The sequence below is a fragment of the Salmo salar genome, chromosome 02, assembly GCF_965601325.2.
Source record: "Salmo salar chromosome 02, fSalSal1, whole genome shotgun sequence".
Lineage (NCBI taxonomy): Eukaryota > Metazoa > Chordata > Actinopteri > Salmoniformes > Salmonidae > Salmo > Salmo salar.
In genome coordinates, this window is record NC_138292.1 from 42,524,861 (window position 1) to 42,545,988 (window position 21,128).

General features: G+C 41.2%; 1 protein-coding gene across 1 annotated transcript; it reads right to left on the reverse strand.

Moving 5' to 3' along the window:
* Nucleotides 1-8,420: 8,420 nt before the first annotated feature.
* LOC106583212 (uncharacterized) lies at nt 8,421-20,173 on the reverse strand. Its single transcript, XM_014167128.3, has 8 exons — nt 19,993-20,173; nt 19,617-19,727; nt 19,355-19,433; nt 17,513-17,685; nt 14,930-15,050; nt 14,350-14,497; nt 13,345-13,584; nt 8,421-10,319 (listed from the first exon to the last, which is right to left on the reverse strand). The coding sequence occupies exons 2-8, from the start codon at nt 19,689-19,691 to the stop codon at nt 10,262-10,264; spliced, it is 894 nt and encodes a 297-aa protein (XP_014022603.1). The 5' UTR covers nt 19,692-19,727; nt 19,993-20,173; the 3' UTR covers nt 8,421-10,261.
* Nucleotides 20,174-21,128: the final 955 nt, after the last annotated feature.

Sequence of the window (21,128 nt, forward strand, 5' to 3'; positions counted from 1 at the left end):
TAGATCCACAACATTTATTCCATGGGACAAAACTAGGTCCAGAGTATGACTGTGGCAGTGAGTAGGTCCAGAGACATGTTGGACAAAACCCACTGAGTCGATGATGGCTCCGAAAGCCTTTTGGAGTGGGTCTGTGGACTTTTCCATGTGAATGTTAAAGTCACCAAAAATTAGAATATTATCTGCTATGACTACAAGATCCGATAGGAATTCAGGGAACTCAGTGAGGAACACTGCATATGGCCCAGGAGGCCTATAAACAGTAGCTATAAAAAGTGAGTGAGTAGGCTGCATAGATTTCATGACTAGAAGCTCAAAAGACGAAAACGTCATTGTTGTTTTTTTTTTTGTAAATTGAAATTTGCTATCGTAAATGTTAGCAACACCTCCGCCTTTGCCGGATGCACGGGGGGTATGGTCACTAATGTAACCTGGGGGTGAGGCCTCATTTAACACAGTAAATTCATCAGGCTTAAGCCATGTTTCAGTCAGGCCAATCACATCAAGATTATTATCAGTGATTAGTTCATTGACTATAACTGCCTTGGAAGTGAGGGATCTAACATTAAGTAACCCAATTTTGAGATGTGAGGTATCACAATCTCTTTCAATAATGGCAGGAATGGAGGAGGTCTTTATACTAGTGAGATTGCTAAAGCGAACACCGCCATTTTTAATTTTGCCCAACCTAGATCGAGGCACAGACACGGTCTCAATGGGGGAAGCTGAGCTGACTACACTACACTAAATCCAATAGATCTTTAAAGTAACTGTCCAGTGTTTCCCGATTTCTATGAAATATGACCTATAATTAATTACAATACAGTATGAGTGAATAGTTTTAATTCCAAAATGTTTTAAGTATGTTAAAAAGCAGCTTTTCTGTGTTGGAATGGTGTGGGCGTGTATCGTTTTTTTTAAATATTCATGCGAATAGACTGCTGATTGGCCAGCTCAAGCTCCTCAGGAGGATGACATCATCCTCTGAGGAAATATTTCATAAAATGCTTGCTGTTTGTTTGAGTTTAAGGGTCTTTTTTTATTTTTATTATTATGGTTTCTGCAATTTATGCTTTGGCCACATACGAGTATAATATGAGTCAACAACATTATTTTGGTATGAGTTAACAGAATTAACTTTTTTTTTAAGTGAGATTTTCACTGGACAATTACTTTAACAATGTTTCTATGATAGTTGTTGGCTATCCACTTTTGTAGATTTTTAAGTGCCTAAATATGTCAAATGTATCATTCTATTATCATGGATATTTGGAGTAGAGTTCTTGGTCTAAACAAATTGTTAAACTTTTTATTTTATACTTTTTATTTAACAGCACGGTAAGTACTAGCTAGGTATTTTAAAAGCATAATAATAACATTCTGACATCTCATGGTACCACCAGCTTCATATCAGGTTATTAGTGTTAATGCAGTCATAACTACATGGTACTTGAAATAATTAACAGGTAACACTAGGCATTTTATTTCTCAGCAATTCTTATATGTTTTTAGAGTAGGCCACTTTGTTTCTTCAGACTACAAATAGCTACTATACCAAATAGTTCAATTTGTTGCCAAGTATTTACCAGTACCTAGTACTTATCTGTAATAAAGGGTTACTCACTCATTTTCTATTCATTTTATATAGCACTTAACCACTGCCTTTGAATGTTGGGAAATCATGTCACACTAAAATGAAAGGTTTGAAATATACCTGTCTGTATTTTCTAATGTCATGTCTCTGTATTGTTTCAAGCTACTGCACTATGATATGGCACGTCCATTGTTTCTATTGTTTCAGTGCCTGAGAGTGTAGACGGTCATATGCTCCATGATGAGGATCTGATGATGACCATAGCTCAGGGCTCTCCAACCCTGTTGTCAAGGTTGTCGTAAGAACTGGACCAAGGTGCAGCGTACGTAGAGTTCCACATCTTTAATATCAAGTGAAACTTCAGCAAAACAATAAACGAACAACAAAATGTGACTACGTGGTGCACAAACACAAAATAATATCCCACAAACACAGGTGGGGAAAAATAGCTACTTAAATATGATCCCCAATTAGAGGCAACGATTACCAGCTGCCCCTAATTGGGGACTAAACCAAAACACCAACATAGACATTTTAAACTAGAACACCCCCTCGTCACTCCCTGACCTACTACACCATAGAGAAACAAGGGCTCTCTATGGTCAGGGCGTGACACCTGTTCCTGGAAAGCCACCCTCATTTAGGTTTTAGCAAGATTAAGTTCTTGCCACAAAGTCAACAAACTACATACCAATTTCGTTCGTGTCAACTTTCCTGGATATTCCATTATCGCTTGACAACATTAGCTAATATCTGTCTAGCAGCTAGCTACGTCATGTCTGCTAGCTAGCTTGCTCTTTGAAGATGTTTCCATCCAAAATGTTAGCAAAGCGACACTATCTTAACTCCTCCACATTTCCTGGATTGGTTGAACAGTGCAGAAGAGAACCTCTCCAAACAGTTCTTTTTTTTTCTCTCGTCATGACCCGATGTGGGGTGTCCCGCTCAGGTGTTTTACGCCTGCTGCGATAGATTAGCTAAATAACATTTAAATATGCCATGTCATGTAGATATTTTAGACATGGTGTGAGACGTGATGGCATGTCCCTGTCATTCTGTAAATATACATTAGGCCCACAGTGTAACAAAGAATCTTAATTTAATTGAATGTCGTACAGAGTTACCTTTTTAAGTGTAATTCCACCATTTTATTAACCTCATGTTCATTATGGTGCTGAACAGGAGGGTAAAATGTGGTGTGACACCTAGATTTAATCAGATCAAGCGTTAACCGGCGATAGCCGACATCTGCATAGCTGATTTTTATTTTATTTTTTTGACGGTGTCGGAGGTGTAACTGCATTGGAGATGTCAAATCAGTGAGCAGCTGCTCTTGATCATTGTCAGGAAGACACACGTTCCACTCACGTTAGAAGTTCAGAATGAGGAAGTGTAGGCTAAATAGAAATAATGTCACTCAAATAGAAATCCTCATTATTTCGTTTAATGATTTTCTATCAGCCTAATCTAGGTGTAGATTACATATCACATTCCAGTGTTCGAACTTGTAAACAAGGCTGCATAAGATTTCTCTTAATGCGACTCAGTGCAACCAATGGCAATGTCCGCTTTAGGTATAATGCCAGGAGCCGCTTGTGGATTTGACAGCTCTAACGCAGTTCCACCTCGGACCAAAACAACCGCTATGCAGATGTCGGCTAAAGCAGATCTGATTGGATAGAGCTGGAAGTCTCCTTTTGAAGGGGCAATCAGCAGTTGAAACCTTAACAAAGCGTCCTCCCAGCCCCTGTTTTGCTAAAAAGCTGAGGGACGGGGCTGGAGAAATATAACCACTCTCAAATTCAGAGAAAGAGCTATGGTGGCAAGGACTGACAATCCATGATATCAAAATGATAGCTTCAACTATGTTTTGGGGCTACATAGTGTTTACGTTTACTTTGTTTACAAACATTGGAGTAAAGTATTTTATTTTGGGTTCTGGCGAGTATTACAGTTGAAATTATGAGGCATTAATAAGTTATATTCTTCAAGAATCACTGGGTATATCATTAATTTATAAATCCAAAAATGGATGTAGCAAAATTGTGCCTTTTTAAGGCTTAGACTCATGCCAGATTTGATGAAGCTAGTTATTGAATATGCCAAGCTAACATCTATCATGCTCATGCTCTTCCGCACATCGGCCTCCTCACTCTATCCCATACACACACCCTATATTCTTTGAAAATCCAGCATAGGTTTTCAAATCTGATCTTTGTGCGGTTATGATTCACAATGCAAGCTTTAGCAAAACACTCAAACTGAATTCCCGACAGTTTTCTCTGATGTTTTAAGCCGGTGACATGCAGCCTCAGATCTCAAGCCTCAACTCCGAAGCCCTACGGGTTTCCCTTTGCCCTTTATTTTAAGGAATGCTAGTGTAGGTACTTGAAAACCTCCCACTAATATTCCCCTGTCAGATCTGCACAGGTATGTGACTGTAGTGCATTTTCATGTCATATTCTGAGTTATAGAGATACCAAGATGGGGGCTGCCTTGCCCTAAGTGACACAAGGCTACTTGCCCTGAGACATGACTGTAGACCTTATTGAAGTCAGCTGTGTGTTGGGGCAAGCAGCCATGTCTCAGGGCAAGGGGCTGCTTTATTGTCAGACTGTGAAGGCTTTGTGGAAACAAACAGATGTGATATGTCTGACTGTACATGTATAGAATGTGAAATCGAAGAAATTGGGATCCTGTGTGGCTCACTTCCTGCAGCGCTACATGCCAGGATTGTGGGTTCGATTCCCGCTTGGGCCATCCATGTGAAAATGTATGCAAGCACAACTGTAAGTCCCTTTTTGGGGAAAAAGTGTCTGTTAAATGGCATATATTATATTATCTCGATGTTATGTGTGCTGTTGTCCTTCTAGTGTCTCACTCCTGCTTTATTAATACAGTCATTATGACTCGTTATTTATGTGAGGACTAATGTTATCCACCTGAACAGCTCTCCACTGTTTACAGTTGAATGTGTTCACTTGTCTGGGATCAATGTCAGCCTACGTTACTGAGCCTTCAGATCAGCTGGGGAACTATTAGAGCCCTGGACAGTTATTGGGTGGGTGGGTGGGTGGGTGGGTGGACGTGTTTAATAGTTAACAAACAAAAATGTGACCAACTGAGGACATTTTGTTAGTCCCGACAAGCTCACATGCTATTTCCTAGAGGTTTAGGATCTATGGTTAGAATTAGGGTAAGGATCTATGGTTAGAATTAGGGTTAAGGTTAGGAGCTAGGGAAAATAAGATTTTGAATTGGACTGAATTGTGTGTCCCCACAAGGTTAGTTGTACAAGACTGTGTGTGTGTGTGTGTGTACACACACGTGTGTGCGCGTATGTGGTACGTGTGAGAGCAGATTATGAAATCTTGATGGAATCAATAAGGAAATGCAATTCACTGTCATTTGTAATGTGATGCACTTCTTGGAAAGACACATGTATGCATCATCGGGGCATGAAAAGCTATGAGGAAATGATTTATTTATTTTCACCTTTATTTAACCAGGTAGGCCAGTTGAGAAAAAGTTCTCATTTACAACTGCGACCTGGCCAAGATAAAGCAAAGCAGTGTGACAAAAACAACAACACAGAGTCACACATGGGATAAACAAACGTACAGTCAATAACACAATAGAAAACTCCTATATGAAGTGTGTGCAAATGTAGTAAGATTAGGTAGGTAAGGCAATAAATAGGCCATAGTGGCAAAATAATTACAATTCAGCATTAACACTGGAGTGATAGATATGCAGATTATGATGTGCAATTAGAGATACTGGGGTGCAAAGAGCAAAAATAAATATAGGGATGATGTAGTTGAGTGGGTGGGCTATTTACAGATGGGCTGTGTACAGGTGCAGTGATCTGTAAGCTGCTCTGACAGCTGATGCTTAAAGTTAGTTAGGGAGATATGTCTCCAGCTTCATTGATTTTTGCAATCCGTTCCGATAGATAAAAACAATAGTCCACTTTGGAATTTAGGCTTAGGAATGTTTAAACAAGGCATCTTTCCTACAACGGCCGAAGATGGAACACCACACAGAGAGAACGTTCGCCAAGTGCGTTGTTGAGGCATTTCATAGGACCGAGAGAGAGAAAAGGCAGCGGCTCTCACTATCGGATGAGCTTTCTCCCTTTCAAATCTTACCTTAACATTAGAATTATTCCACAATATTGACGACAGATCAGCTCCTAGAGAAATATTATCACCTACAGCTACAAATATTTAGGAGACTTATTCTAATGCTTATCCTATAATTATAAACTAAATCAACGTGGAGCACATTATTGCGCACGTTACATATCATGAAATATATTGTGGCAAAAAATAACAGGCAGTAGCATACAAATAGCTAAATAAAACTTGAATAAATGAACATGAAAGACTTGTATTTATCTTTTAATACAGTCATCTCATTTGAAGCATCGGTATATTCTTCGCTTGTTAGTAACATTTGCAAAGAAATTAGAAACGTAATTGTAGGAATCACATTCGTTTTGAAGTTATCGGCGGTCACAGAAAGACAGATAAACATCTGGATTTTGTGTTTAGCGTAGACCTGTGAATACAGTGACGCGGAAGGGTAAAAAAAGCCTCTAAAGACGCACATAGCTGTTCTACGTGCGGTCTGAGGCAATCATTAAATAACAATCGTTTTTAAGAGCAGCTTTAGAAACGATGGTTTTGGGAAACAGCTCGTAGATTTAACGATGCTCCTACGAGGGTTATAAAGATGAACTTAGCCATAAGATACTCGTGGGAAACCGGGCCAAGGTACGGTACAGTGTGACTCATAAAGGTACAGTGTGACTCAAAGATAGTTCATAAATAGTTGCACAACCTAGTTACAGGTAATGAGGATAACTCTTTCATAAAGATGTTCTGCTTGAGGAAATGGGTCGAATTTATTTCGCAATGATCAGCCAAATACAACCCAAGATATGAGTCATTTGTACACACTATGCACATTTTGAAATATATATATATATATATTACCCTTATTTCACCAGATTCTCGTTTACAGCAACAACCTGGGGAAGAGTTGCAGGGAAGAAGAATTGAATTAATTGAAGCTGGGAATGAATAGATGATGCATAGCATACCACATAACTTAGTTCTGACACACTTTATAGTACTGCACCTGTTGTTCCATGTGTAAACACTTCATGCGAACTCTGGCGATCCCTATTATCAAACATTTGTACAATGCCCAGTACAATAACCAATAATCCAGTAATAACAACAGCTTGATGAAACTCGTATTGGTCATTCAATAAGTCCTTTCATTGACATCTGCGTTAAAGTGATAGATAAAGGGATAGTTCACAAAAATAAACAAGAACTTCAACAAAAAAAAGTGAATTATCACTTTAATGCTTGGATATCTCCAGAATCGATGTATGTTATGACACCTCGTGAGGGTGAGCTTTTATTTTGGAGTCCTGAATTATAAATGCTAATCACATGATCCAGCAGTTTTGACAGTATCATAATTCATGATTTTTAATATATTCGTGTAAATCTCTCATTGTAAGGCATTCACAGGTCAACTGATATCATTTAATAGCATAATATTAGATAAGGGCAACCTGAGTTTACAAATAACAAAATGTATACTTATTTTATTTATTTAATTAACAAAGTTATGCAACACCTAATTCCACTGTATGAAAAAGGAATTGCCCCCTTACACTCAATAACTGGTTGTGCTACCTTTAGCTGCAACGATCAGTCTCTCACATCGCTGTGGAGGAATTTTGGACCACTCTCTGCATCTCTTCCATGCAGAACTGGCTCCTTCTAATAAGGCAAGTCGTACTGGTCCTGAGGTAGCAAAGCATCCCCAAACCATCACACTACCACTCACCATGTATGAGGTTCTTACTGTGGAATGCAGTGTTTGGTTTTCGCCAGACATAATGGGACCCATCTTGTCCAAAAAGTTGTCTCATGTTTGCCTGGAAGCACCTGGATGATCATCAATACTCTTGGAAGAATGTTCTATGGACAGATGAGTCAAAAGTATAACTTTAATGATGACATGGGTCCCATTATGTCTGGCAAAAACCAAGCACTGCATTCCACAGTAAGAACCTTATACCAACGGTCAAGCATGGTGGTGGTAGTGTGATGGTTTGGGGATGCTTTGCTGCCTCAGGACCTGGTCAACTTGCCTTAATAGAAGGAACCACGAATTCTGCTTTGTATCGGAGAATCCTACAGGAGAATGTCAGGTCATCCATCTGTTAGCTGAAGCTGAAGTGCAGCTCAGTCATGCAGCAAGACAATGATCCAAAGCACACGATCAAGTCCACATGAACATGGCTAAAAAGCAACAAATTTGAAGTTTTGGAATGGCCTAGTCAAAGTCCAGACCTGGACTTGAAACGAGCAGTTCATGCTTGAAAACCCACAAATGTCGCTGACTTAAAGCAGTTCTGCACGCAAGAGTAGGCCAAAATTCCTCCACAGTTATGTGAGAGACTGATCAAATATTTCAGGAAGCATTTGGTTGCAGTCATTGCAGCAAAAGGTGGCACAACCAGTTTTGAGTGTAAGGGGGCAATTACTTTTTCACACAGGGGAATTGGGTGCTCCTTAAATTTGTTAATTAAGTAAATCAAATAAGTATATATTTTTTCTGTAATTTGTAAACTCAGGTTCCCTTTATCTAACATTAGGTTTTGGTTAAAGATCTGATAACATTCAGTATCATAAATATGCAAAAACAGATCAAATCAAAAAGGGAGCAAATACTATTTCACGGCACTGTATGTTCTAGTATTTGTCATTGGGAGACTCTAAATGTTTATTGCACTCTAAATGTTTATTGCACATCCATAATTCCAAATATTTCTATTGGCCATGTCATGAACAAGATATACTGTATAGTGTACTTTTATCGAAATTAATAATAAGCTATTACTATTTGATGCTACAAGAGTGTTACTTTATTTCTGAACACAAAGAAAACAGTGTTAGTGCTCATCCCACATACACCACTGTATACATGTACAGCATACACTACTGTATATAGTATTTATAATTTTGTTCTCTTTTTCTTTTGCCAATGTTGGTCTTTAATACAGGGCCGATATTGACAGTTCTATGATCTTTGAAGCATGTTGGTTGTACAGTAGCTACATCAGGGGTGCCATATTCCCAGTAAACTTGTGCCTATACATTACCGGTCAAAAGTTTTAGAACACCTACTCATTCAAGGGTTTTTCTTTATTTTTTACTATTTTCTACATTGTAGAATAATAGTGAAGACATCAAAACTATGAAATAACACATATGGAATCATGTAGTAACCAAACAAGTGTTAAACAAATCAAAATATATGATAGCTTTGCACACTCTTGGCATTCTCTCAGCCAGCTTCATGAGTTAGTCACCTCATGCATTTCAATTAATAGATGTGCCTTCTTAAAAGTGAATTTGGGGAATTTCTTTCCTTCTTAAAGCATTTCAGCCAATCAGTTGTGTTAGACAGAAGATAGACCTATTTGGTAAAAGACCAAGTCCATATTATGGCAAGAACAGCTCAAATAAGCAAAGAGAAACGACAGTCCATTATTACTTTAAGACATGAATGTCAGTCAATACGGAACATTTCAAGAACTTTGAAGGTTTCTTCAATTGCAGTCGCAAAAACCATCAAGCGCTATGATGAAACTGGCTCTCATGAGGACCGCCACAGGAATGGAACACCCAGAGTTACCTCTGCTGCAAAGGATAAGTTCATTAGAGTTACCAGCCTCGGAAATTGCAGCCCAAATAAATGCTTCACAGACACATCTCAACATCAACTGTTCAGAGGAGACTGTTTGAATCAGGCCTTCATGGTCGAATTGCTGCAAAGAAACCACTACTAAAGGACACCAATAAGAAGAAGAGACTTGCTTGGGCCAAGAAACACAAGAAATGGACATTAGACAGGTGGAAATGTGTCCTTTGGTCTGGAGTCCAAATTGGAGATTTTTGGTTCCAACCGCCGTGTCGTTGTGAGACACGATGTGGGTGAACGGATGATCTCCGCATTTGTATTTCCAACCGTAAAGCATGGAGGAGGAGGTGTTATGGTGTGGGCGTGCTTTGCTGGTGACACTGTCTGTGATTTATGACCTAACACACCTCCAGGCTGTGTAAGGGCTATTTTACCAAGAAGGAGAGTGATGGAGTGCTACATTATGACCTGGCCTTAACAATCCCCCGACCTCAACCCAGTTGAGATGGTTTGGTATAAGTCGGACCGCAGAGTAAGTGAAAAGCAGCCAACAAGTGCTCAGCATATGTGGGAACTCCTTCAAGACTTTTGGAAAAGCATTCCAGGTGAAGCTGGTTGAGAGAATGCCAAGAGTGTGCAAAGCTGTCATCAAGGCAAAGGGTGGCTATTTGAAGAATCTCAAATATAAAATATATTTTGACACTTTTTTGGTTACTATATGATTTAATGTGTTATTTTATAGTTTTGATGTCTTCACTATCATTCTACAATGTAGAAGATAGTAAAAATAAAGAAAAACCCTTGAATGAGTAGGTGTTCTAAAACTTTTGACCAGTAGTGTAAGTTTACTTTCAGAGACCATTCGTAATTGATGCCAAAGAGTCCATATGATTCATCCAGATGTGACCCTCCACCATAGAGACTGTGATGTCATCACTCCCAGGCCATCAACAGCTTGGTGAATGGCACAAAGGCACCGTGGCCAGCCTTGCTGCAAGGGAAGGGAAACAGACAGTCACCACATGGCAGTTAGATTTCAATACCTTAGAGTAAGAATTAGGCAGACCATTGGGTAATATAACACAGTGTTATAAAAATATCCCTATTAAATATCATATTTCCCGATAAAGAGAATAACTACACTAACTGACCAAAAGTATGTGGACACCTGCTCGTCAAACATCTCATTCCTAAATCGTGGGCATTCATATGGAGTTGGTCCCCCCTTTGCTGCTATAAAAGCCTTCACTCTTCTGGGAAGGCTTTTCACTTTTCATGTTGGAACATTGCTGCTGGGACTTGTTTCCATTCAGCCACAAGAGCATTAGTGAGGTTGGGCATTGATGTTGGGTGATTAGGCCTGGCTCGCGGTCGGCGTTTCAATTCACCCCAAAGGTGTTCGATGGGGTTGAGGTCAGGGCTCTGTGCAAGCCAGTCAAGTTCTTCCACACAGATCGCAACAAACCATTTATGAATGGATCTCGATTTTTGCACAGGGGCATTGTCATGCTGAAACAGGAAAGGGCCTTCCCTTCCCTAAGTACACAATCGTTTAGAATGTCATTGTATAATATAGCGTTACATTTTTCCTTCACTGGAACTAAAGGGCCTAGCTCGATCCATGAAAAACAGCCCCAGACCATTATTCCTCCTCCAACAAACTTTACATTTGGCACTATACATTGCGGCAGGTAGCATTCTCCTGGAATCCGCCGAACCCAGTGTGATCCATCACTCCAGAGAACGCATTTCCACTGCTCCAGAGTCCAATGTCGGCAAGCTTTAAACCACTACAGCCGACACTTGGCATTGCGCAGTTCCCGATGAAGAGTTGTTTCCAATGGCAGTTTGGAACTCGGTAGTGAGTATTGCAACCAAGGACAGACGATTTTACACGCTACGCGCTTCAGCTCTCAGCGGTCCCATTCTGTGAGCTGGTGTGGGCTACCACTTGGCAGCTGAGCCGTTGTTGCTCCTAGACGTTTCCACCAGGACAGCTTTAGCTGGGCAGAAATTTGACGAACTGACTTGTTGGAAAGGTGGCATATGACGTTGCCATGTTGAAAGTCACTGAGCTCTTCAGTAAGGCCATTCTACTACTGCCAATGTTTGTCTATGGAGATTGCATGTCTTGTGTGCTCGATTTTATTTTACTCTCAGCAACGGGTGTGGCTGAAATTGCTCAATCCACTAATTTGAAGGGGTGTCCACATACATTTGTATGTATAGAGTACTTTTATCGAAATGCATAATAAGCAATTACTATTTGATGCTACAAGACTATTATTGTATTTCCGAACACAAAGAAAACAGTGTTAGTACTCATCCCACATATTACATTGTATACATGTACATAGTATTTCATATCATTTTGTTCTCCTCTTTTGACAAACACGTGCTACTCACGTTTTCTTTGAGGTTGATATTTGCATGTTAAGTCAAACAATGACAACGTCAGCAGCACATGTCAAAGTGTGTCTTGAGCACGGAACCATATTTGTTATTCTTTTTTTTTTTACAAAATACAAACAAGTCGATAATACAGTGACAAGACAAGCATAAAAACGGAGGATGATGTACAATCATGACAATACTCAAAATGAAAAGCACACGATGCAACACATTTGGACAAGACAGTTATCAGCAATGCCATGGTGTAGTATTCTAATACAAAAATAAATAAGGAAAAACGTTGTTTGCTTACACTCCATGGCATATGGATTATTTTACCCTTATAGTAGCATATGTTCATTTGAATTTATATTGTTCAATAACAATGTTGTGGACTTTCTCAAATAAATATTGCCTGACTACCCAAATAATATAATATTGCAGACACTTTTATCCAAAGCGACTTACAGTCGTGTGCAATCATTTTATGTGTGGGTGGCCCCGGGAATTTCTAATTAATTGTTTAATCAGGTTGGGTGTTAGAGATGTATAACTTTGTGTTTTGAATATGAATATTTTACCTAGCAGAAGTATTGTGTCATTAATTGAGGGGATATGGACATTGACGTCACCCAAGATGATAAATTGGGGGTTAATACGTAGTTTGATGGAGTGAAACTGTAGCCAAAATGAGCTCACTGTCTGACAGTACCAAAACAGATGCATTATGTCCTCCTCCTCTTCATTACAGAACCTTAATTTAGAGTCTTGCTCAATACACTAAATGGACAACATTTTCTTTGTTGACAGCTAGAAAGAATCACACACAGCAGAGCAAGAGAGAGAATATCTCCACATATGTGATGTAGTATGCAATTTTCAGGTACCACTTTTTGCTTGTGGGCACTACTTTCAGAACTACTGGCTAAGAAAAATACAAAAGTAACTGAAAGTCTCTTGAGTATCTATTGATGTTTTGTATGTGAAATTGAAGACCTGCTTCCATGGTATTGGGTTCCATGGTATTGGGATCTGTCCAAAACATTTGAAATTTGTATGGAATTGCAGATAGGTGATGGAAAGTGAGTTGGTATATTTCAGAGTTGATTTTAGCTTTTTGAATCAATTCTTTTGTTTTTTTATAGTAGGATTACATACAGTTAAATTATGCTTTACTTTCTTCATCTTAGCTTTCCATGTGGGGGATATAGCAGAGAGCAATTGAGCATACATATGTTTTGTACAAACATCCCCATAGGCTCTAAACACTGTTTCAAAATCAAACAACTTTCCATCCATGTCCACAATGTCATTTAGAAAATAAATAGATTTTTCAATAAACAATTATTTCAAATTGTTACTTGTGTGTGTGAGCAGCCTGGAGGCCCTACTACTGTAAACAACAAGATTCAGTGGATAACTTATTTCAAGTAAATAAGCCCTTCAGTTATAACTAAAAGCACTGTTGAACCTTTTCCTGTCACCTCTAAAAATAGAGACATATTTATACTCGACAGCAGATCTCTAGCAATTCTACCAATGTAAAAATGTAAGGATGAAACATCCCTTATTTACAGAATAACTGATTTAAGACAAAAAATTATTGGTAAATGAAGAGTACTTACCATTCAAAGTAGCACTGTCCCATGTGTGTGCCATCTTGCTGCCCATGTTCAAGTGATTCCAGCTCCACTCCCATATGGAAGTCTGGCTCCCCCTCCAGGTGGCCCAGGTAACGAACCGTGCCTGTGCTGATCCGTCCCGAGGGCAGCAGGACTCGAACCCGGTGTCCCGTCTGCAGGTCCAGGGGGGAGTGAGGCACAAAGACCCGGTGTGGACCGGTGTAGCTCCTCCAGGAGCTCCCACTGGGGGGACGGAAGGTTTGCTCTTTTTAGATGGCTTAAAATGAATAGGATTTAAAGGGACATTACACTCTAAAATCAAAGTTTTCAGATCAGACCTGGGTTCAAATACTATTCAATCACTTTCAAAGACATTTTGAAGTAAGGATTTTGATATTGATATTTAAATACTCCATGCATTTAAACCCAGGTCTGTTTGGTCCTAGGGGTGTTTGAAATAATGAATTTGGAAACAAATATTAGAAAATTGTTTTAAATAGTAGGCTATAAGATTATTTAAAAAAAATACTTTTAAATACTTCAAATCAAAGTGGTTGATTTTAGCCACATTATTTTAAAATATTCAAATAAATATTTAAATTACAAATACTTAACTACGCATGTATTTTAACCCAGGTCTGTTTGGCTATGTTTACACAGGCAACCCAATTATGATCTTTGTTTCACTAATTGGTCTTTTGACCAATCAGATCAGCTTTGAAAAAGATCTCATGTGATTGGTCAAAATACCAATTAGTGTAAAAAATATCAGAATTGGGCTGGCTGTGTAGACAGCCTTACAGACCTCAAAAGTAGTAATTTTTTGGGCGTAGATCCAGCTACATGCCTCAACTCCAAATTAATGGAAAAGATAAGCACTGCAAATCTGGAAATTACATGGTGCTTTCCATGGACCAACTTTGAGGTCTGAAAACAAGTGTCAAACAGATTTTTAAGTGTAATGGCCTTTTGACACAGCTGGGAGCAGGTGAAGAGAAATGGCTCTACCTGGTGGCTGTAGATAGAGCAGAAATGGGTCTGGAGCCAAATGCTGAGTTCAATGAGACCTGGCTGCCAGACAAGCTGCTTTGGCATGTGTCGCTTGTTGATGACATCCTCACAGACCCTTTGCTTCGGTTGGAATGGCTCAAGCTGCCTGTTATTTTAAGTAATGGTTAAGATTATTCTTTGCTATTCAAAATGCAGATATTAAAGGGAGATTACACTTCAGAATAAACATTTGTCCAATGTTTTCAGACCTCAAAACTAGTCCAATGGCAAGATGAATACATGTTCCAAGACTTTGGGTGTGTAGATCTAGTTATATGCCTTAAACACAAATTAATGGAAAAGATGAGCACCGAATAAAATCTGCAAGTAGGAAAACACTTATCTTTTCCATTAATTTGGGATTAAAGCATACAGCTTGATCAACGCAACAAATGGCCTGTGACGTGGACCTATCTGAACACTAGTCTACTTTTGAGGTATGGCAACATCTGACAAACTTTTATGTTGGAGTGCAATGTCCCTTTAAATCCCATATGATGATTACAGCAAATCAAGTACTGTTGATCATGTGATTTACTTGAGCTGTCCTGGTCCTTTCCATCGTAAGACTGTCTGTTTTCCACCTCTGACTCGCCAAGGTCCTCGAAGCTGCCCACCTGAAGTAAACTTCCAGGCCTGGCTACAGTCTCAGAGATCAGCTGATCAAAATGAAACAAAGCTGTCATCAAATTATTATTATGGCTAAATTATGAAACACATACACACATAATCATACAGGCACGCACAAACATACACACACACACACACTCAGACACACGTTACGCTACGTTAGTTCATCGTATCCGATGATGACTTCCACTTCTGAGTTAACGGTGAATTCTTTGGTGACTGTAGAGTCCAATCCGAGATTCACAAACTTTATTGTAGGTGGGGCATATGCAGTCTGTGTTGGCGGGGGCAGGCGTGGTTGTATGTCTCCTGAACTGTTTTTGCTGTCTCTTTGTGCTCCACTCTTCCCACCTCTGTACACCGCTCTGGCAGAGCTGCCGCCAGGTGGAACAGTCAGCAGCAGCATCCTCCAGGTCTGTGGGTTTGATGTTGCACTTCTTCAGCAATGTTTTCAGCTGGTCCTTGTAGCGCTTCATCTGCCCCCCTGCAGACCGCCGGCCAAGATGTAGCTGGCCCCCCCTATAGACTGCCGGCCAAGATGTAGCTGGCCATACAGGATCTTCCGCTGCGAGCGCTCCTGAGACAGTGCAGTTGGTGTTGAGTGACCATGGCCTCCATACTCTTGCAGTTGGTCTTACAGTAGCAAGTATTTCTGTATGGGGCACATGGTCACACCAGGTGATTCCCAGGATGAACTGCAGGCATCTTCTGTGGAATCGCTCAAACTGCTTGTTGTGGCAACTGTAAGTGACCCAGGATTCACAGCTGTAAAGAAGTGTGGTGATGCAGACGGCTTGATAGATGGCGACTTTGGTGTGGAGGTGGAGATCCCTGTTTTGGAAGACCCTGCGTCTGAGTTTCCTGAAGGCAGCTGATGCTTGCTTGATCCTATTTTGAATTTCGAGGTCGATGCTGCAGTTCTCTGAGAGGATGCTGCCCAGGTATTTGAAGGATGTGACTATTGCCAGTGATTTGTGTTCAATGGTGAAGACAGGCATGGTGGGTGGAGGGCTGGAGCTCCATTGGCAGACCCCCTCTGTCTTGGTGGTGTTGCTAGACAGTCCCATCCTGCTATATACCCTCACAGACTGAAGGTCTTCTGGAGTGTGGGCCACAAGAGCACAGTCATTAGCATACTGCAGCTCAAGAACCTGCTCCGTCAAAACCTTGGTGGTTGCTTGGAGCCTCCTGATGTTGAATAGGTTTCTATCTAGCCTGAAGTCCACCGCAACCCCGCTGCTGTCCTCAAGCTCCTTGTGGAGAAGCTGGGTGACACATAGGAGGAAGATGTTAAATAGTACAGGTGCCAGCACACACCCCTGCCTCATACCGATGCTTACTCCAAAGGGCACTGACTCCTGCCCTACTATGGCCACCCGAGCCATCATCCTATCATGGAACTGGCAAAGGATGTTGACAAATTTGTCTGGACAGCCAAATTTCAGTAGAATGCCCCATAGTAGTTCCCTGCTCACTGTGTCAAAGGCATTGGAGAGGTCGACAAAGGCCATGAAAAGGTCCTGATGTTGTTCACAGCACTTCTCCTGGAGATGCCGTGCAGTGAATATCATGTCGACCGTACTCCTGTTCTTTCTGAAGGCGCATCAGGACCTTGCCGGACTTGTCACAGATGGACTTGGCACCCTTGTTCATATAGATGGTGACAATGTTTGCATCCCACCACTGTTGTGGGACGATCTCCCCATCCCAAACCTCAGTGATGTAATGGTGGAGCGTTCTGGTGCACAAGTAACCTCCCTTCTTCAGTAGCTCTGCCAGGATGCTCTCAGTGCCAGGAGTCTTGTTGTTCTTGAGGGAACGGATAGCTGATAACACCTCTTGGAAGGTTGGTGAATGGTGGACGTCTTGAATGGGTGGACGGACAGGCAGTTCTTCCAGGATGGAGGGGTCTGTAGAAGAACGCTGATTAAGTAGTGCTTCACAGTGGTCAGCCCACCTCATCAGGATCTGATTTTGGTCCTTCAAGAGAGTCAGACCATCAGTTGTTCTCAGGGGGGTGATGGAGCAACTTCTAGGGACATAGATAGCTTTAGCTGAGTTGTAGAAATTGTGCATGTCGTTTTCTTCGGCATAAATATGGATTTCCTGTGCCTTATTCGTCTACCATTCGTTCTGCAGCGCATGCAAGGTTGTTTGCACTTCCTTGAGTGATGCACGCTATTGCTGGCGGAAGGTAGCAGATGTGGGGCTGTTGAGAGTAGCCCTGTGTGCTTTGTGCATAATGTCCAATAAGGTTGTTGTGGTGTCAGAGTTCTCATTGAACCAGTCCTGATGTTTCCTACCTCTGTAGCCAATGGAGTGGGCCGCTGCCTGATAGAGCACTGAGCTAATAGATGACCACTTCTGGTCCATGGTGTCCTCTGTGCTCAGAAGAGGCTCAGTCTCCCTCAGCCCTTCAGCAATAGAGCGACAAAACTCGCCCCTTACTGCAGCTTTCTCAAGCTGGGTACACACACACACACACACAAACCTGATAACGTAGGTCCTGCTGTTTCACCTGCAGTTCCACAAACTTCCTCTCCCATGTTGCCCTCTCAAAGGTGATCTGGGTCTTGAGGGCCTGAATCTCCCTCTCAGCTTTGGACAGTCTCCTCTGCATGGCACTGCTATCATGACTTCCTGGTATTTCCTGATTCGCAGAGCCTGGAAATCCACAATCCAACACATACAGAGACCAGAATTAGAGCATTCTATTCTATTCTATTCTAAACTCAGCAAAAAAAGAAATGTCTCCTTTTCAGGACCCTGTCTTTCAAAGACAATTTGTAAAAATCCAAATAACTTCACAGATCTTCATTGTAAAGGTTTTAAACACTGTTTCCCATGCTTGTTCAATGAACCATAAGCAATTAATGAACATGCACCTGTGGAACGGTCATTAAGACACTAACAACTTACAGACGGTAGGCAATTAAGGTCACAATTATGAAAACTTAGGACACTAAAGAGGCCTTTCTACTGACTCTGAAAAACACCAAAAGAAAGATGCCCAGGGTCCCTGCTCACCTGCGTGAACGTGCCTTAGACATGCTGCAAGGAGGCATAAGGACTGCAGATGTGGCCAGGGCAATAAATTACAATGTCCATACTGTGAGACGCATAAGATAGCGCTACAGGGAGACAGGATGGACAGCTGATCATCCTCGCAGTGGCAGACCACATGTAACAACACCTGCACAGCATCGGTACAACTGCCTGAGTTACACCAGGAATGCACAATCCCTCCATCAGTGCTCAGACTGTCCGCAATAGGCTGAGAGAGGCTGGACTGAGGGCTTGTAGGCCTGTTGTAAGGTAGGTCCTCACCGGACATCACCGGCAACAACGTCGCCTATGGGCACAAACCCACCGTCGCTGGACCAGACAGGACTGGCAAAAAGTGCTCTTCACTGACGAGCCGCGGTTTTGTCTCACCAGGGGTGATGGTCGGATTTGCGTTTATCGTTGAAGGAATGAGCGTTACATCGAGGCCTGTACTCTGAGCGGGATCGATTTGGAAGTGGAGGGTCCATTATGGTCTGGGGCAGTGTGTTACAGCATCATCGGACTGAGCTTGTTGTCATTGCAGGCAATCTCAACGCTGTGCGTTACAGGGAAGTCATCCTCCTCCCTCATGTGGTACCCTTCCTGCAGGCTCATCCTGACATGACCCTCCAGCATGACAATGCCACCAGCCATACTGCTCGTTCTGTGCGTGATTTCCTGCAAGACAGGAATGTCAGTGTTCTGCCATGGCCAGCAAAGAGCCCCGATCTCAATACCATTGAGCACGTCTGGGACCTGTTGGATCGGAGGGTGAGAGCTAGGGCTAGGGCTAGGGCTAGGGCCATTCCCCCCAGAAATATCAGAGAACTTGCAGGTGCCTTGGTGGAAGAGTGGGGTAACATCTCACAGCAAGAACTGGCAAATCTGGTGCAGTCCATGAGGAGGAGATGCACTGCAGTACTTTATGCAGCTGGTGGCCACACCAGATACTGACTGTTACTTTTGATTTTGACCCCCCCCCCCCCTTTTGTTCAGGGACATATTTTTCCATTTCTGTTAGTCGTATATCTGTGGAACTTGTTCAGTATATGTCTCAGTTGTTGAATCTTGTTATGTTCATACAAATATTTGCACATGTTAAGTTTGCTGAAAATAAGCGCAGTTGACAGTGAGAGGATGTGTCTTTTTTTGCTGAGTTTATAACACACATAGATGAGAGGATTAGAGTAGAGTCCTTTAGAACACCAATCCTATGCCAGTCTGTATCACAGTAGTCTACATTTTGTTCTGTTTTCATTATTTACTGAGGACAACCCTCATCCGTTACCTGTTTTTTGTTCCACTTGATCCTTCCCCGTTCTGTGAGGTTCATTGGGCATGTATTTGATTGAGTAGTATGGGCTCACCTGCATCAAAAATCAATGACAGTCATACAGTATTTCCAGAGCAAGAGGGTTGCCAAAGCTATAATTATCAGATAGGACACATAGCCCAGTTTGTACTGTATAGCTAACTCCTATGGTAATTGTCATTCTTGGAAAAGAGTTGCATAAACAGATCTGCGACCTGGCTATTGGACACACACTCACCCAGAAGAACCTGCAGGTACATAACAGACCCTTGAATGTCCATTCAAGCGCACGCCACAGGATGTGCGTCACCATGTTGTTGTAGTATCACCTCACATTGTCCTATCCTACCTGAGAAAAGAAAGTTGTTGTTGAGGTGTGCCCATAGAAAGAAATCTGGGACCAGGCTATTTGATATCAGTACTGCATCCACAATTCTACCACCTCCATTCGGATGATGTCTCTGTAATACAGCAGTTCTGGAGATTCATTCACTGAGAGCTTCAACAAACCATTACAAACAAACATGTAATAGCCCTAACAAACATGTAATAGCACTAGCAAACATGTAATAGCACTACCCTTTATACAGACAAATAGGAGGCTAAATACAGACCTTTCCCAACAGCCAGATGGTAGGAATAAAGGTGAAGAGAATGAAAGTCAGAATGTCAGAATGAAAATAGCTCTGCTCTTTTCAGGTCAATGCCGTCACACTCCATGGTGAATGCTAGAACACCATACAGTACCCACTGACCTGTTGCTATGTCCAGTGCTGTGAGAGCAGTGTTGCTGACAAGTAAATCTTATCTAATCTTCTTAGTCAGGCTGCGTCCCGGGCCATGTCCTTCCAGACAGCAGCTTAATTTTGCCTCCCGAGCCTCCTCATAAAATCACAGTAGGTGGGTGGTGTTGTTGATGCAGTTTAATGCTGGCCACTGTCAATTCCAATCATTTTACAAACTACTGTAGGCATATCTTGATGAGCTGGTGGGGAAATCTTCCATTCAATGGCATATTTGAGTAAACAGTCCTGAATTGTTGTACTGGCTGATATTTTCTCTTAATATTTGATAGGCATGCAGAACGCATTGTATTATATAGGGTTATATTATATTTATGGTATCAATATTCGGACAGCCAAGACATGCTTAGGTTGTCCTAATATGGACACCGTACAAAATAATGACCTAAAGGTCAACGGCATGCGTTTGCTTTAAGCACAGACATCCTGTCACTCTGAAACACAGCCCTTTGTTTGCATATCATTTTGCATTGATGGCCTTTGTTTATGCCGTAAATAAATGAATGGTCATGGCTCTGAATGGCAATGCAAAACAAGTTATTTTCTTTGATTCAACATCTTGCCATTTTGCATACCTTCTGCAGGATCTCTCTCTTTTCCATCCTAATTTATTTGCATCTGAAGAGCGTATGGTATATTGTGTCACTTTTACATGAGCAATAATACCCAATCATAATCAAAAATATTACAATACACACTTTATAGTTTCGGCAACATTCCCATCTTCACTTGACATTGCAATATGATTGAATCTCAGTTCGATGATCACATTTTCTAGTGACCAAGGAGAAATTAAAGTGATAGGAATTCGGATGTAATGTTCTTCAACTCTGCTATCTACATGTGTGATCTTTTGTATGTTTTTACACTTTCTCTGTATGTACAACACCACTTACACAGATTTATAATAAAGTACATTTGATAGGCACCGGATACTGTATACACTC

Bases quoted from the DNA above. Each gene is read 5' to 3' on its own strand.
- LOC106583212 (XM_014167128.3), bottom strand. From the start codon at position 19,691: ATGGTGACGCACATCCTGTGGCGTGCGCTTGAATGGACATTCAAGGGT. The intron at 19,434-19,616 runs GTGAGTGTGTGT...TTTTTGATGCAG, and splicing joins GTACCTGCAGGTTCTTCTGG to GTGAGCCCATACTACTCAAT. The intron at 17,686-19,354 runs GTAACGGATGAG...GTGGATTTCCAG, and splicing joins TCAAGTGGAACAAAAAACAG to GCTCTGCGAATCAGGAAATA.